This window comes from Hirundo rustica, chromosome 2, assembly GCF_015227805.2.
Source record: "Hirundo rustica isolate bHirRus1 chromosome 2, bHirRus1.pri.v3, whole genome shotgun sequence".
NCBI lineage: Eukaryota > Metazoa > Chordata > Aves > Passeriformes > Hirundinidae > Hirundo > Hirundo rustica.
In genome coordinates this window covers 13193712-13210534 of record NC_053451.1, presented here as the reverse complement: position 1 = coordinate 13210534, position 16823 = coordinate 13193712, and the positions used below count along the sequence as shown (strand labels likewise).

The 16823-nt window shown below is 38.5% G+C and overlaps 1 protein-coding gene across 8 annotated transcripts in view; it reads right to left on the bottom strand.

Annotated features, from left to right (window-relative positions):
• ROBO2 (roundabout guidance receptor 2) overlaps positions 1-15414 on the bottom strand; it is an 865503-nt gene extending 850089 nt beyond the window's left edge. For all 8 annotated transcript variants that reach the window (XM_040055477.2, XM_058419277.1, XM_058419279.1 and 5 more), the window contains exon 1: positions 15301-15414. In XM_040055477.2, the coding sequence (XP_039911411.2) occupies positions 15301-15388 (88 nt within the window). In that variant the 5' untranslated portion in view covers positions 15389-15414. The remainder of the gene's footprint in view (positions 1-15300) is intronic.
• Between the last annotated feature and the right edge of the window lie 1409 nt (positions 15415-16823).

The following is a 16823-nucleotide window of genomic DNA, read 5'->3' as shown; positions in this document are numbered from 1 at the left end:
GACAAGAGGCAACGGGGAGGAATCGATGCACAGAAGTTTCACCTGAACATGAGGAAGAACTTCTTCACTGTGCAGTGACCACACACTGGAACAGATCACCCAGGGAGGGTGTGGAGTTTCCCTCACTGGAGATAGCCCACAACCATCTGGAGGCAATCCTGTGTCGTGCTCTGGAATGACCCTGCTTGAGCAGGAGGGTGAGACCAGATGACCCAGTGTGGTCCCTTCCAGCCTGACTCATTCTGGAATTCTGTGACGCTGCTATACTTTCTAGTGGCTCTTGAAACAGGAAAAAAATCCTAAGTCTCTTCAAATGCCACAAAGAAATGAAAATCAATGTTTTTACAATAAAACATTATGCAGTATTTCTACACTGATCATCCAAACCTAAAGTCCTTAGGTTTTCTCCATTGTCACTTGAATTTTGGAGGAAGGACACAGACAAGTCTCATAGGAAAAAAAACCTTTCCTTCTCCTACCAGTCAAGAGGGAACAAAGTACACTGTTTGCTTAAGGATGATGCATTCTGCACTTTCCAGAAAGAGGAAATCCCCTGTGAGTAGTGCATACATTTTTTATATTTTCCTGATGAATGGGTGATACACCGGTATAAAACATCAGCAAAAACCCCTCCCACTGATGTGCTTCCTCTGGCATGTCCAGTTACACCAATGTTTCCTCCTCCTCATCTCTCAGTCCTTATTTCTGATATTTTCGGTTATTCAGTTTGCAAAGTCAAAAAAAAAAAAAAAAAAAAAAAAAAAAAAAAAAAAAAAAAAAAAAAGACAAAAATGCAAATAGGAGTGCTAGATTAGAAAAGGCAACAAGCTTTTAAATACATTACTTAACATTACGTTGCTTGCAATTTAACTTTGTGCTGTTTCCAGCAGACAATGCTGAAGGAGTCTGAGCTCTCAGGCCTGCAGCTGGCCCCATCACAGGTGATAGGGCTGCTTCAAAATGATAAATTCTTTTGAAAGCAAGTATGAAAAAGCTTTGATACATATACACTGAAACTTGTTATAAGTAATGAATGATTTAGATGGAACACATTTAGCACTGTCTTGGAACAAACATTTATTACAAACATACCACAACATCTAAAGCAGTGGCAGATAGCACACCATCAATCAGAGCAGACCACCAAAACAAATTGTGCCTCATAAACTACTTTAATATGTCACACAGCTTCCAAATATACATCACTGATCCATTTGTTACAAAGCCTAGGCTAGTTTTTCACTGACAAGTCAATGACATTTGGTATTTTCATTTATGTGCGATATCACAATGAATCTAAGGACTCCATTCACCCAAAATTAGGTTCCTGTGAGCACTGGCCTTTAATGCTCCCCAGGCTTGCACAGTTCTGCACACACTGATCTTGGTAATGGTGCCTGTCTATAAAGACCCATTTGCCAATGTATATTGTATACTTTAACAGCATCTTGCTAACTATTTCAAGTCCTCAAGCTGCAGTTCCCTCTATCCCCATGCAAAATTTATGGCCCATACTGATAAGAGCAGGCAGCAGCACAGTAGCAGTTTTAAAGGGCATATGTTACATGCTGGAGAACAGATTTTTCAACTCCTTTTGAAGAAGCAGTTGAGGAAGTTGTGTCTACTTTTCTCTTTCACTATCAGCAGAAATGCCTATAAAATAATTCTGCCACAGAACAGCAAAAAATTAACTCGTTATATGTTTGATCTGACAGTCTGCACAAGCTTAAAGCTTCTGCATCTATATCTAAGGTCTGTACTAAAGCATAACTAATATTAAAAAAAAAGTTTATTTTCCAGTGTGAGGATTAATCAAACAGTGTAAACCACCAAAGATGAGCACTTTATCCTCCATTTCAAAACACTTCTAGAGATATAAATGACAAGTTATGCTTCAGAAAAACGCCTAAGTGCTGCAAATGCAAATTTAAGAACATGGATTTCACCTAATTTTTTAGAAACTTATGTCAGAACAAGTTGTGCTGAGTGGAGGATTAAGTAGTTAAAGACCTTGTTTATAAGATTTCCAAAAATCTGTAGTGCATTTCCTAGTCAAACATCTCTTCTTGTCTGTCAAAGAGGCCTGGAAAGCATACAGTGCACATAAAGTTTGGTGTAAAAAATCTTAAGGGATTTCCAATTGCATCCCATAAATTCAGATCACTGGGATAATGAGCTACATAGTCTGATTTCTCACCAGTGCATGCAAAAGACTCTTTTGCTACTCTGCCAACTGCTGCTGTATCAGACAGAGAACACATCTGAGGCAACAGGGGCTGGGCAGGACATGCAGCACCAGCACAGGCAGCCCAGGGCTGCGAGTAAACAAGTAAAGCTCCTCCAGGTCAGTACCAGTGCTGTGGTGCAACCTACTGCACACATCTTTCTACTCACATGTTTCCCAACAAATTCTCAATTTTACATTTTAAACACAATTCTTCACACATTCTTTACCTTGATGCCTTGGGAAGGCTGACCTGAAACAGAGACTGGACAGAGCTAGAGAATAAAGTAGATATTTACTGAAAGGCCTTTAAAGGTACACCTTGGGCAGCACAAGAGCCTGACCAGGGCTACACCCAAGGTGAACCCAAAATGGTCACAAAATGGCTACCCAGTCAAGAGGCCTTACAGTTTTATAAGTTTTAGTCCATTTGCATATTGGAGTTTAATTGTCCAGTTACAGCTTCAGGCTGTGACGTCCCATCCTTATTTCCTCCCTTCAGTGCACCACTGTTTATGCTTTTGGGCCTGAAAGTTGTCCTTGGTCTTCAGCAGGAGAAGGACTTGTTTTGTCTACCTAGTCTGTGAAGAGAGCTTACTGGCACTTAATATGAGACTCAGATCTACACCCCCAAGCAGCACATAATCTGAAAAACATGAAAGGTAGAACTCAAGGCATCAACCTGATGATACTTCTGAACCGAGTGCTTTAACTGTCTGAAGTTTTAAGGAAGTCAGTATTTTTTACAGATATTTTTTAGTCTTGCTTGGAAGGCAGTGATACCCCTGTCTCATTTATTTTTAAGTATCAAATGTTACTATTTAAGCTCTATAATGTGTCATTGATCTGCATGTTAAGCATCCACTGAAATCAATAGCCTATTCAGTGTAAAAAAATCAATGGTCTGGTATAATTCTAAATAAGTATTCTATGCACAAAACTCTGTGATGCCATGTAGATTTCATGTATGGCTACTCAAGCCAAGTATTTATTAATGTTATACTTGCACAAAGAAGACAAGAAAACTGATAAAATTAATGGCAGGTGCAGTGGCATTAGTGACATGAGCATTTTATTAGTCAATACACTTTACCACTTTTAGAGGATATTAGAGGAATAAATAAGAAAAAACAAGCCACTATTATTTTCCTAAGTTTGTGACAATAGTTCTGTATGCCCTAGATTTATGCCAAAGCCAACACAAAGTACTAATTAGCTGACATCTATTAGGAAGACTGAATAATTCTTTATCATGTTGAGATCCAAAAGAACACTCATCGGCAATACGACAAGCCATCATGAAAAATTTGGGTTGCAAAGCCTGAAAAACCATAAGTGGACAAAGAGACAAAGAATGTATCTGTTGAGGTTGTGTTTCATTGTCACTGCCAGCTTTGTGGACAGAAAACGTCCCCAGTGGGTATCCCCAGCAATTCTGCTTTCACAAGGGGTTTCATGAGCAGCTCAGAGCTGCTCTGCAAACCTCTCAGCAGACAGAGGGAGTACACACAGCCCTGGTTCAAAAGGAACATAATATGTCATGACTTAATAGTGCTTGATTTCTCCCCAGTGGTTCTTAAGGCTAGAGAGTTGACCTCCTTCCTCCCTTGGTGCTTGACTGTTGACATCTCCATGTTCTTTCTTGATTAACCAAACCTCATCCTCCGCTTTGTTCCTTAAGCCTGGTTTTTCAAAGAATGTTCTTACTGCTTAAGAAAAGGAAGAAAAATGAATTGGACAAGGCAGTTACATAGAACACTTAGTGAGATAGGGGCCTAAAATCCCACACCAGGCTTGGCAGCTGTGATAATGATGTATAATTTAATTGAAGCTATACTGTGAGCCTCAAAAGGACTTCAGACCTTTTCCCATGTTTATATATTATTCAGGCTAATGGCAACCCTGAAATAGAAAAAGCTTCTTATCTCTTAAAACTTTTATTGCAGTGAGCTCAAAATGCACAAAGCTGAGTGCTGGTCTGTCTGCCTTAATGCAAAGTGAAAGGAGGCTGTTTCCAGTGCACTTTTGCATCTCTGTCTTGGCAAAAAGACAGATGGGATTGGATGCCTTAGAAACCAGGGATGCCATGGCATGCACAAGAAATTTAAAGGTTTGAGTTATTTCTATATGTAAAATATGTTCTCTATATCTGACCATTATTTGTTTTCACTTCTTTTTCCCACTCAAGTTCATAGAAAAAATATAAATCCCATTAGACAAGACAAAAATCTATAGCAATCAATACAAATGGTACCTCCTTTGCATTTTGTGCAAGTTAAGTGACAGATCTTGCTGCACATTTAATGCTGTTACAAAAGCCTGGATCTACAGGGTTTTTGAAAACTAACAGGATAACTTTTGGAAGGATGACAAGTGGCTTATTAGCAGTTTTGTTGTCTGACACATATTCATGTTGTAGACCAAGCAGCAAAAAAGAATCACTCTTCAAGCTGGTCTTCAATCTATACTCAACTCACATGTACAGGGGAATAGAGGAATAAATCAGGAATCTTCATAGGAAGGTTTTTGCTTCCAGCCATTGTTTAGACCATAAAGCAAAATTGGAACTCAACATCATATGATACAAGTGCACGTGCCCACATGAAAAATAATACACATATAATTAAATTACGTAACCCCAAATCACATCTGCGGAAGACAGCGGTCACAGAAAGCCAGTAAGGAATTCTTCAAATTATTTTCCTTTTGGAATGCAAAGCAAAATTTCCCCCTGTGGTGACTGTCTATAGGTGTTCTGGTGATCGATGAATCACACAGCTCATCTTGTGATCTTTCCCAATGCACAAAGACAATGCAAGTGCCATTAAACATATCAGTCACTGCTGAATTTCTGCAGAGGAGATTATGAACAGATACATCCAGAGCTGGCGACTGCCCTTGCCGTGAATCAAAAATGTGTAGTGCTAAACTGATTTAGGGCCTCAAACTACATTATCTGTAAAATGAAATTACCATGTTCTTTGTTTGGAAAGGGAATTGAAAAGACCAATATAGATCAAGTAAATTTACATGCATAATACATTACATTATCGTGTGTTCTCAGAACATCTCACTTTCTCTACATGAGGTGCACTTTCTGAGAGCACATGCAAGCCTTTGTAACATAGCTTTTGTTTAAACTAGGCTTTAAGCAAGTTTATGAAGCAGCTATAAATGTCGGAGAATTCATAAAAGACAACACGTCTTCTGCAATTTGAATGGTACAAAAACTCTTACCAATTGCTGTGTTCTTTTCAGATTAAAGAGCAATAATATATCATCAAAGGGAACCAGAAAGGAAATTAGTCAAGATACTGACTAATACTGATACATATTTTCCCAAGAATATAAATAAAGCAAAAGCATTTATCAGGAACAAAAATGTATCTACATGTTCCTCATGATCCATTATATTGTCTCTAACTCTCTATACGAATAATTCAAGGTAACATTTCTTATGAGTAGCTTTTCTATTTAACCACAGTGAAAAAGCTATTAAAACTGATTGAAAGGAATTGTTAACACTCTGATAAATAACCTCTGTAGATAACTATATGTAAAAGGTCTTCAAAAAATTAGGAAACAATTGACAAGCAGAAGAAACTGTGCACTGAATATGAAGATTAAAGGAGCTGAGAAACAACCTAACCAACACACATATAAAGCTTCTAGTCACTGGTGCCCAGGAGCTGTAATGCAGAATGAGCTCTTAAGACAGCTCAGTGAGTGACATTCTATTAATGCTGGATTTTAAAATATATCCTATCTATGGCTGCTGTAGAAAGAGTGAAGTGAGACCATGTTAAACAGGGAATTTATCCTCTTCATGGTAATAGAGCCAATGCATTAAGTTAATTAAGGAAAAAAAAAAAGAAAAAAAGAAAAAAAAATAAGTAGAAACAGTAGATGTTCCCCCTAAAACACTAAGAGATTGAAATTAAATGTTATGTCATTATTATCCAAGAGATGGTTTCTCAGAGTACCAAAAAGCGAGACTGTGTTGATACATTACAGAGTATTCTGCCTCCACATACTGCATCAGGAGGCTCCACCACTGACTTTAGAGAAGTTCCTTAACAACTCTACTGCAATTCCATTCTTAAACTCCCACAGTTCTGATCTTTAAAATATATTTTTCCTTCAAAACAATATTCAACATGATAGAATTGACAAAACAAAGCTGATTTCTTCAATTCTCCTCCTATTTCCTTTCTGCTGACCTTCAACACTCAAAAACAGAAGATTGCAACTTTAAAAATAAAAATGGAAATGGAAATTCAGCAAAGCATAGAATCATTCTTCTTTTTTTTTTTTTTTTTTTCCACAGTGACTACCAACAGCTAGAACATTACCCAGACTTCAAGACTGTCACTTTTTTAAAGCAGAAGTCAAAAAGTGTAACAGTAGGAAAAAAAAAAATCAAAATTACAAATTTGAAATCTGACTTTTGTCTAGATTGTAATGAACTTTATATCTTTCACCAGGCTCTGTAACCCTAAACTATTTTAAGTATGTATTTTTTCCTTTTGTTATTAAACATATACTATTAATCTAAGTTTATTGAAATTTATACAAAAATTAAAAATCATTGAGTTAAGGGATTCTTGACATCAAAGCAACATTAATTCCTTAAAGCATGTTCTCTTACTGCACAAACCTATCTCAAGTCCATGGATATTCAGATAGATAATGAGTAGCTGACCCAGGCCCATTACAGAATGATGGATAGAAAATATGGACTGTAGACAAATTCTCAAGCCTTACCACAATCACCAGCAGTGTGAAATCACCATAACTAGTGGGAACTGTATCAGTGTCACAATTTTTCCTCTGTCTTCATCAGCCTCAGGAGTTCTCCATGTTCAGATCAGTTCTTCCCAAACAGATTTGATTTTTTTGTAGACAAGGACTACCCAGTAAGGACTGTCATGATTGATTATCATATAGATGATGCCCAGCTTAGACTCAAAAGCGGATTCTCCTCTCATCTGAAGTGGCGTAATTCTAGAAATTTCAGTAGAATTACTCCTACCCGTAAGAAAGATGGTGAGCACATTCCAGATCCCCTAGACACACCCTGATGTACTGAACACTACAGTTCTTCCCAAGCAAGTACCAGAAAAAAGACGCAATCTTCTATTTGCAGAAGGCACTTAAGCAGGGGTGTCCCTCAAGGGCTGTTTTCTGTGTAATATGCTAATATTTTAAGCCAGAAATAGCAGATTTGGTATCTCAACGTCTTTCCAGAGAAATGCTGAACATAGTGAATGAAAAACAGGCTCCCCCTGCCTCTTTTCTGGAGATAAAAGAAATGAAGAACGTTATCTGTGGTTTCTCAGAGTAAGTACTAATTATACTAAAATGATGATAATGGAATTCAAAATTTTAGTATGTTAGCAAGACTTAAAAATATAACTAAAGAACGTTTTTTGAAATACAGAACCTAAGACTTGATATTGCTTTTATTTGGGTGTGTCTGCCACTGGTTTTCACTCATTCAGTCCTGCAGCAGCTTTTCCTAAGATTTCTAAGGAAACTTTACTTTCATGGGAGAAAAAAGCTAGTGACATGTTCAAGTAGCATCAAAATTGTCTCCCAAATTTTCTATAATTAAGCAGAATAAAATCCTTCAATATCTCTCAATTTTTTTTCTAATTTTCAGAAAAACTTTGTGGGTTTTTTTTTCCTCATTTCTATTTTTCTATATCAAACTTTACATAGATTTCCATTTTTTGTCCTAACAAGGTTCTAAGCGGAGAGTAAACCATTTAGTCCTGTTTAGTCCTTTAGTCCTATTTACAGGGCTAAGGATCCCTTTTTCTTCTGTTTTTCCACTGTCAGTACAATGGACCTACAAACTAGGTTAAATTACCAAGCCAGAGGCACTATCTCAGGCAGCGTGGTAAATCTGTGACTTTTCTCTCTCTCTAAACTTTCCAAAATCCCCCAGTGCACTTTTAATGAACACACAAGGTCCAGCAGGTAGAAAGTTAATTGTTAACTAAAGCAGTGTGTGGTGTTAACGAGAACACTTATCCAGCCTCCTCCGGGGGAAAGACAGGGAAGAATTTTCTGCTCATTTGCACCACCATAGACCTGTCCATGCTTGGAACCACAGCAGGAATCTCCCTGGTGATGTCTCCTCACAAATTATGAGAATGTGAAAACCACAGGGTTGTGTCTGAGGCTGAAAGGAAGCAGGAAGGCTGTGAGTGGTGTTGGCATTCAGAGGATGTAGGAGCCCAGAGTAAAGAGGAGGGTTGCACTTCGGCATATCAAAACTGATTTTTGTGTGGGCTGAGAGTCCTTGTCACTGGGAGCTTCTGCACCTCTGGAAACAAAGCTGGATTTTGTCTCCCTCTTGTTTTCTCCTTTATTTTAAGTTTGCTCATGCAAGGAAATGCAGTAATGGAAAAACACTGGTTTTGAGAGAAAATGTTAGAAAAAAATTTTTACATCATTTCTTTGTGCAAAATGTTCTGCAACCATGAAGTTGTTTTACTACTTAGCTAGTGAGGCTAATGCAGTTTCAAACCTAGTAGGATGAAATCAGTGCTAGGATGAGAGCTAACATTATACAATTCAACCAAGAACAAGGTTTTAGGATCAAACATAAATGACTGAAAAAGTAATTTCTTTTGAAGATACTCTTACTATTGAACAGAAGCTCTAAAACAAGAGCTTTACATTGTTGGTGGTTCAGAAAATATTCACCAAAACTAACTAATCTGTAAAAACATCATACATCCCTGCCCCCCATTTTAGAATGTACTAAGGAAAGAAGTTTTCATAAGATTATTTAGTAATGGCTCTTGAAAGAAGTAATGTACTCTGAGTATTCCTTAGATCATGCTTTGAAGTAAAAAAAAAAAAAAAAAAAAAATCAATAGTGTTTAACTGATGAACAGCATTTTCTTAGAAAATTTGTAGAGAGAGGGAAAGCTAAAATAACATTTTCTCAGCTGTTCTGGCATGTGTTTAAGCCTGTTCCTCAGTTTGAAGGTGCACATCTGATATGTGCTCTTTTAACACCTAAAGGCAATGTACATGCATTCATTTTATTTGTGGACAAAAAGTAAAGAGAACATGCTTGTGCTTGCTGGTTTCCTAATGTCAATGATGCTTTATGGTGGTTCCAAAATCTGTTCAACACAAAAAAAAGGAAAAAAAAAAAAAAAAAAAAAAAAAAAAAAAAAAAAAAAAAAGGCAAATAACCAAAGGAGAGGAGCCTGTATGCATGGTGGATGAAGTGTTATTTAAATATTCCTTCTGGTTTATAACTGTTTGATCAACATACTTTTTAATATGATAGCAAACATTTCAAGCAATACTCCAAGCACAGGATGTAGACATAGGATTCAAAGGAAAGTGCCACCTTATTAATTTTTTTTTCTGGATAGTCTGGAGCTGCAGGGTGAAGTTATGTGTCAAGTTGAACTACCCTAAATCAAACCATGACCACAATCTCTTCTCTTCCCTTGTGGGCATAGTCCCCTTCTGTAACAAGCTTCCCCGTGACCCGAGAGTGTGCAAACGAAGGGATCACATCAGATAATGAATGCCATCAGCTAAATGAGTGCCATCCTCTCTTATCTGGCCAATTCCGACCTGGGTCAGCTCCCCAAGCAGAGGTACCAGCAGATGTGCAGGAGCACCAGCCCCAGTGGAAGAGTCAGAGGGAGATCCTGCAGACAGGACTCTTGGAAGCTGAAGGAGACTCAGAGCCTGGCTCAGGCTGACTCCATCTGCCAAAGAATGGCAACCCCTTCTCAGTGGTAACTGGAAACTCTCTCCCAGCCTACGTCTTATTCACTGCTGTTTAGTTTTGTGGCAGCACTGGTCTGCTCTTAGGCTGATGTTACACTTCCCCCACATTGTTCCCCTTGTGACAGAAAAAGCCATATAATTTTTCCTCCCTTGCAGCAGAGAAGAAATCTCTCAAAAGATCAGTTTTCCATTGGTTCCACCTCCATTGTCTCTGTCTGTGAGACTAAATAGAGGTGGCAAAACTTCCATAAAGTATTTCAAATATATTCAAAAAGATAAAAAACAGATAAATATATATTCCATTTATTCCAACAAAATATGTGCAGGAAGCTTCATGCTTCCCCAGAGACCTTTTGAATTCAGATTTTACTCTAAAGAAAGTGGTGTAAAAGAAGGTGCAAAAAATTGTTTGCTATCATGGGATAGAGGCTAAATCGAGACTTTAAAGAAAACAGAAGAATAAATAAAACCAAGTTAATTTCACAGTCACTCTGTATCCAAATAAATACTCTTTTTCCTTTCAAGAATATTCAAAGCAAAACTAATAGAACATCCTTTGGCACATCAAATCACATACTGTGTGTAGTCATATGCTTTAAATACTTGCAGTCAAACTAAAACTGCAGATCCACACTTACAGTACTCAGTTTCTAAAATTAGACTTTTAGATCCTTGGCTATGCACAAGCCACCCCCTCAAAACTATTGAGCTTCCCCTGAAGTTAAAAAAAATTGCGAATTTCTTACTACTCAAAATCAGGTTACTTCTGTGAAACATAAGGAAATACTTTTAGGACCCTGAGTCTGAAACTTTTGGTCAGCATTTCATAAGCTTTTCCAATGTAAAAGAGCATGGCAGCAAAATTAATCTCTCATTATTTAAGAAACGCTGTTAGTCATACAGCATGATAAGATATTAAAAAATAATTAATGCAGTTTATCCTTGAAATGACATAAAATAAATTACCTAAATTAGATAAATGGCAAACTATATAAAGTGTTATGCTTAAAATCACATGAAGTAAACAGTGAATCATCCCAGCACAGCTGGCTCAGCTCTGCAAGTGCTGCAACTCAACCACACATCAAAAGCTCCACATCCAACCAGACCCTTCATGCCTCACAATTACTCACACTAAAATCCAGGCTACTTGGGTTCTTGTAAATGCCCGCTATCTACTTTCATTTATTTAACATTTAAACTAGTGTTGGTGTGCTACCTACACCCTAAATGATACATGTGCTGATCAATCTATAGGGAGACTGAATCTGAGGCACCCAGCTTTGTAGCACCCTCACCAGTAATACCTGGCCAGAGACACTTAGATTTCTAACACTGGTACCTTTTGCTATAAAAATGATTAAAACGCAGTAGAGCTGAAATTGGAACTGAATTATAAGGCTGGACCAGTTGCATAATAAACTTTGATTTAGTAATTAAAGAGATTATTGCTTCACTTCCCTGTAGACAGTAAGGACAGGCACCACCTCATATAGTTCTGTGGGGTGATGCCCTGTGGCTGCATTTTATTTTTATTTCTACAATTTGATCATAAGTAAATCAAGTCACTGTGAGCTCTCAAAATGGAAATTCTTTTGGTGAAGCACAAAGGAGATGTGAATAAACAACGCTTTTGGGGAGAAGGCATTCTTTAACTTGAATTTCCCAGCCCTAGGTCTAGTCCTTTCCCTCTGAAGTCTTTTCATCTCCAGCTACTCTCCCCAGTCCTGAAGGTTTTTTCTTCACTTGGGAGGGGTTGCCTGCACTGTTGACAGATGGCTCTCATGCCAGGGCACCCTGGGGCATGCACAGAGTCTCTCTGTGCCCCTGCTGAGGCTCATCTCACCCCAAGGACCACCCAGAGTGGCTCATTCTGCCACCCCTCAGCTGGGGTAGGTGCTGGCCTGGCAAAAGGACCAGATCCTGTTACAGAAATCACCATGTGAAGAGTCAGACTCTTCAAAGCTGCCCAGCAGCCTGAATTGGCAGTTTTACCCCCAGTGGGGTGCATGAGTTTTTTCCAAGGTGTGTAAGGGGTTTATGCCCTCCAAGATTGGTGGCTGTCCCAATGGTCTTATGCTCTCTCTCTCTGAACTTGTGTGTCACACAGCCTTCCACCCAGTTAGGAACAAATGGGCAGCTCACTTCCCAGGCTACAAATTCTCCCAGATGCCACTGGGCAGACGCAAAGCACATCCACACGCATTTGGCTGGGTACACTCAAACATTTCCCCATCCCCCTACATCTGGCCAAGTTATATGACAAAGGGAAAACACTGTTAAAGAAATTAAATAGAAGAATTCAGAAGGGGATAGGCATTAGCAACACCTCAAATCTGCTTTCTCATTTAAGATAAACCAATGCTTAATCTTTTCCCAGTTTTTTTGGTCTCCCTATTACAAATCCTTCCTAAACTTGAACCATGGTGTGTTGTTTCAGCTTAAAGGGAAAAAGAAATTCCAGTTGATTTGTACTTCCAGGTTGTGTTTTAGACTCCAGTTTATCTTGAGCATTAGTTTATAAATATTAGTTTAAAGGACATTTGGAGACTGCATTCCAGTGAATCATTCTGAAAGGTTTTCTGGGATGCAGACTTAAAAAGAGCTAGAAAAGAAAATGGTATCTTTATGTTTCTCTGGACCCACACACAGGACTCATTTCACTTCCCGACACCAAACCTTGCAACTAACTCAGGAGCAGTTTTCTACCCATGATTCCATTCTTTTACTTGCCTGTGGGTGACCATTTTTCTTGTTTCTAGTGAATTCCAATGAGAAAAATGCAGGTGAAAAGAGCTGGTTTTGTCCTAAATACAGAATTATACAGCAAGACCATAGAAAATGACAAGCTTCTCAGAGCTTGCAACTTCAGCAATGAAGTTTTTATTTATTTTACCAGAAAATTTTCCAGATTCATTAACTTGTACTGATCATGACCAGGCCTACACAGATGCAAGGCCTACACAGATACCAACACTTTCCAAAGATGCCTATGCTTTGCACCAATTTTGAAACAAAATTTGGTGTGGTAGAGCCAGAGGATGGTCTAAATCAGCTGTTTCTATCCACCATGCAACTCACTGTAGCATAGGTAATACTGTGAGTCATCCAGTGTATCTCCAGTCACCCAATGCATCTCCAACTACACATCTTCACCCATCCCTGCGCTGAACAACAGAGCTGGAAGTTGGCATGCAGGTCTCTGGATGTCTGGAATCTCTTAAAAATAAAAATAATAATAATAATAAAAAAAATATCTGTTGCCATTTTGGGATGGGCTTCCCAGGGAGCTGCAGTGGAAAAATTTGAGCACTGACCTCTCACCAAGCAACACGGTGGATTCCGCGTGCACACCAACAAACACTACTCTCCTCACTGAGGTAAAGGCAAAAGCTGATCCTCAAGGGTTAATGGAAAGGGGAGGCGCACGCATTCTGTTTTGGAGGGCAGAAACGCTCAGACTACATGACATTACAACAGCTATGTTCTGACAGATCCCAGACTTGGAGCTTTCCCCAGAAAGCAGGCATCCTCTTCAAGTCACACTGCACTCGCAGCAATATCACGTGTGAAACAAACCTCTGGACAGCAGGTATGCCGAGGTTTTTGCTGATTCAGAGCTCCGAGCAAACAAGACAAATTGCTCCTTAGCCTCCTTGAACATCTTCCTCATGTTTTGTTTCAGCTGCAAAAATCATTTCTTAGAACAGCAAAAGCCCATATTAAGATATTTTCTGCAGTACGGTTCATAGGTTATTTTTTACCCATGATAAAAATTCAGCTCTTTGCCTCTGCCTGAGAGTAGGTAAGAGACCTAAGCAATACAACCCTCATTTACCAGATTTAATTGAGAATGGGAGAAAGGGAAAAAAGTTAACAGCATTTCTTAAATCCCAGGAACTTGACAGTGACATATATTCCTAAGTCACACACCTCTGAGAAGAGGTCATGCTGCCCAGAGTAAATAACAGCTTGTAATTTGCAATGAGGATACCCAGCAGCAGCACTGTGAGATACATGTGATAATGTGATTTACGGGACCAGGAAATAATTTTCAGACATATGTGCTGCATTAACAATCCAGGTAAAGCGTGTGCTGCAACTTTTCCCTTGAAGGTACGGTAGGTGGAAGATTAAATGCAACAAAAGGAAATGTCGAGGGGGGAGGGAGGAGTCTCCTGCTGAGATGTTGTGATAAATTATTAAAACTTCTTTTTAATGTTGATGCTACTCTTTAACCTCAGATCACAATACTGACAGCAGAGAAAAACTGGAAGTGCTATTAAAGCTGTGATAAACACACCATGCTGTGGCAACATTTGTAAGGGGGAAAAAAAAAAAAAGAGTTTAAAAAAAAAAAAAGAGTTAAAAAAAATCCTGGGGGTGCCTCCAATCAACAACATCAAGAAACAACCAGGGAGAAAATATCAAACAATCTACAATCCACAGTCCCTCAGTCCAAATATTTATGAGATACCATTTATGCTCACTGAGCTCTATTAGATTATGAGACCTCAATAACCCATATTTTCCATAAACAAATGTCATGCAAGGAAGCAAAACAAAGTGAACTTCTTGAAAAGGAGCATTTAGTGAACTACTCACAGCACACGCAGGGTAAATCTCAGCGTTTTTTAGCAGAAGAGGAAAATGGATTGCTGCCTTCAAAAATCATAAGTGTTTTCTCAACATAGCATTTTTTTTTTAAAGTTAATGCAATTTATCTTTATTAACACATCAACACTGACATAGCCAGTCAGCCAATTAGTGCTTCTGGCAGTGCATTTCACAACATTCATGTACTCTAAAAAAATGTCTGTCTAGTCATTTTTACCACATATACTAACAATTCTGCACTCAAAATAAGCTTCTTGTTTTCTTTCTCTCTTTTTCTCCAGCACTGTAGCCGCCCTTTGACAGGGGTAACATCACTTCCAATAAAGCCACAAGAGTCCCAGAGGCTCCATAATGAAAATAACAATCTGAATTCTCACAATCAAAAAAAACTACTAAATTTCTAAATGGCATACATTTATTTGTATCAAGGCCCTAAACATTATTCTGCTAATGATACAATGCAAAGCAAAATTCCTGCAAAGAATACATACCTTATACAGTCATCCAAGCAAACTAACAAGAAAACAAATTAAACTCCATGCTCTCTTTTTAGCATCCTACTGCAAGCCCACACAGCAACCTGAAATCTGAGTCACTCAAAATAGCAGAGGTATTCTCCTTAGATTACTTTTAATACAGCTTTTTAGTACCTTACCCAAACATCCATTACAAAACTTTTCCTTTCCACTTACCCCCCTTCCAGTGTTTGCCTTTGGTCCTGCTAAGCTTGCTCAGGGTTGGTCCAGAGAAGAGTAACATCAAAACGAGAAGTTCAAGCATAGTGATTTTCCCGTGTTTCAATGATAACATTTCCACAAGTTATTTTAAAAAAATATAAAAAAAAGAAAAAAAAAATTAAAAAATCTCACATCTTCTCCCCCACTTTGTATTTACATAGGGAAGAGTGATTAATCATTGAAAAATTAGTGCAAGGAGTAGCTTTGCTCCTCTCAGGCGTTGAAGTAATATTTCAATGATGTAGCCCTGAGGAAAGCCACATTTCTCACTGATCCGATTTCTCCCACACAACATGCAGCCAGCACCGCTGCCACTACAGCAGCTACAAAATAATTTCTGCTCCTCACTTTGGTTTCTGTGGGAATATATTCCTCAGCTTGCAGCGTGAGCTTGATTGAAAATGATAAATACAGCAATGCTTGTGTCCAGCAGAAAAGAGAGAAGATGTCAGGGTTGTGAAAAAAGATGAGAAGCAGTTGTACTGACAGCTTTAAGCCTGACTGTCTGATCCTAATAGCTGTGCAACCAACCAAATTGCTCTTTTAAGAGTAATAAGGCTTCAGTGAAAGCCGGTGTCACTGCCACTTGGGTAGGTAGTGCAGGGCTTGAAAATCACCAAGGAACCTGCTGGAGATAACGACTGCCACGGTCCCAGCTCCGAACGCAGAGGGCTGAGCAGAATACAGTATGCACAGGGAGCATTTAATCTCTATTGTGTGCGGGAGATTTCCTGCTTTGCACTGTGCCACTGCTCAGGACTCTGCACTGCATTTTCTTAAAGCTTTACTTCATAATTTAAACTAAAATATAAGCTTCAACACACTAATTACTTGCAGCATTTCTGAATTATTGCATGGGAAGAGCTCTGCATGCCTTTTTTTTTTTTTTTTTTTTTTTTTTCCTCCTTTTTAAGCAGCAAACAGGAAGAACAAATCTTTAGCAGTAGCAGGAATCTTTTTGCTGCACAGAGCAGCTATGCATTTTATATTTTCACACTGCCTAGCCTCAGGATCTCCAAAATCCAAGGGGCAGGAGTACAAGGTAGAGAAGGAAGGAACGAGAAAGGAGACACTCAGTAGTGCACATATTCTCAAAATAATAGACTGCAGTCAATTTTTCCTTTAATAAGTGTTACTGCCACAGAAGTAACAGAGTTACTTCCTACATGTCCAAATGTTTGTATTTAAAGTACAAACTGACTCTGCTGATACTGGATTAGAAAAAAATAGACTTTCTGTGCAAAATTTTGGATTTCCATGAGGGGTACACTGAGAAAGATTCCTGACTGCTCAAACAGTCTTGAGATGCCCAGTGCCTGCTTAAATGCGCCCAAAATCTTGAATTCATTTACAGTCTGACATTTTGTTGTTTCCATATAAGCATGTGGTACTCAAATCAATGAGCCTAAAAACCTGATGCTGTAGATTTATATAAATAAAATCAATGTCTTTAGAATGACAAAGCAGTGACGGTCACA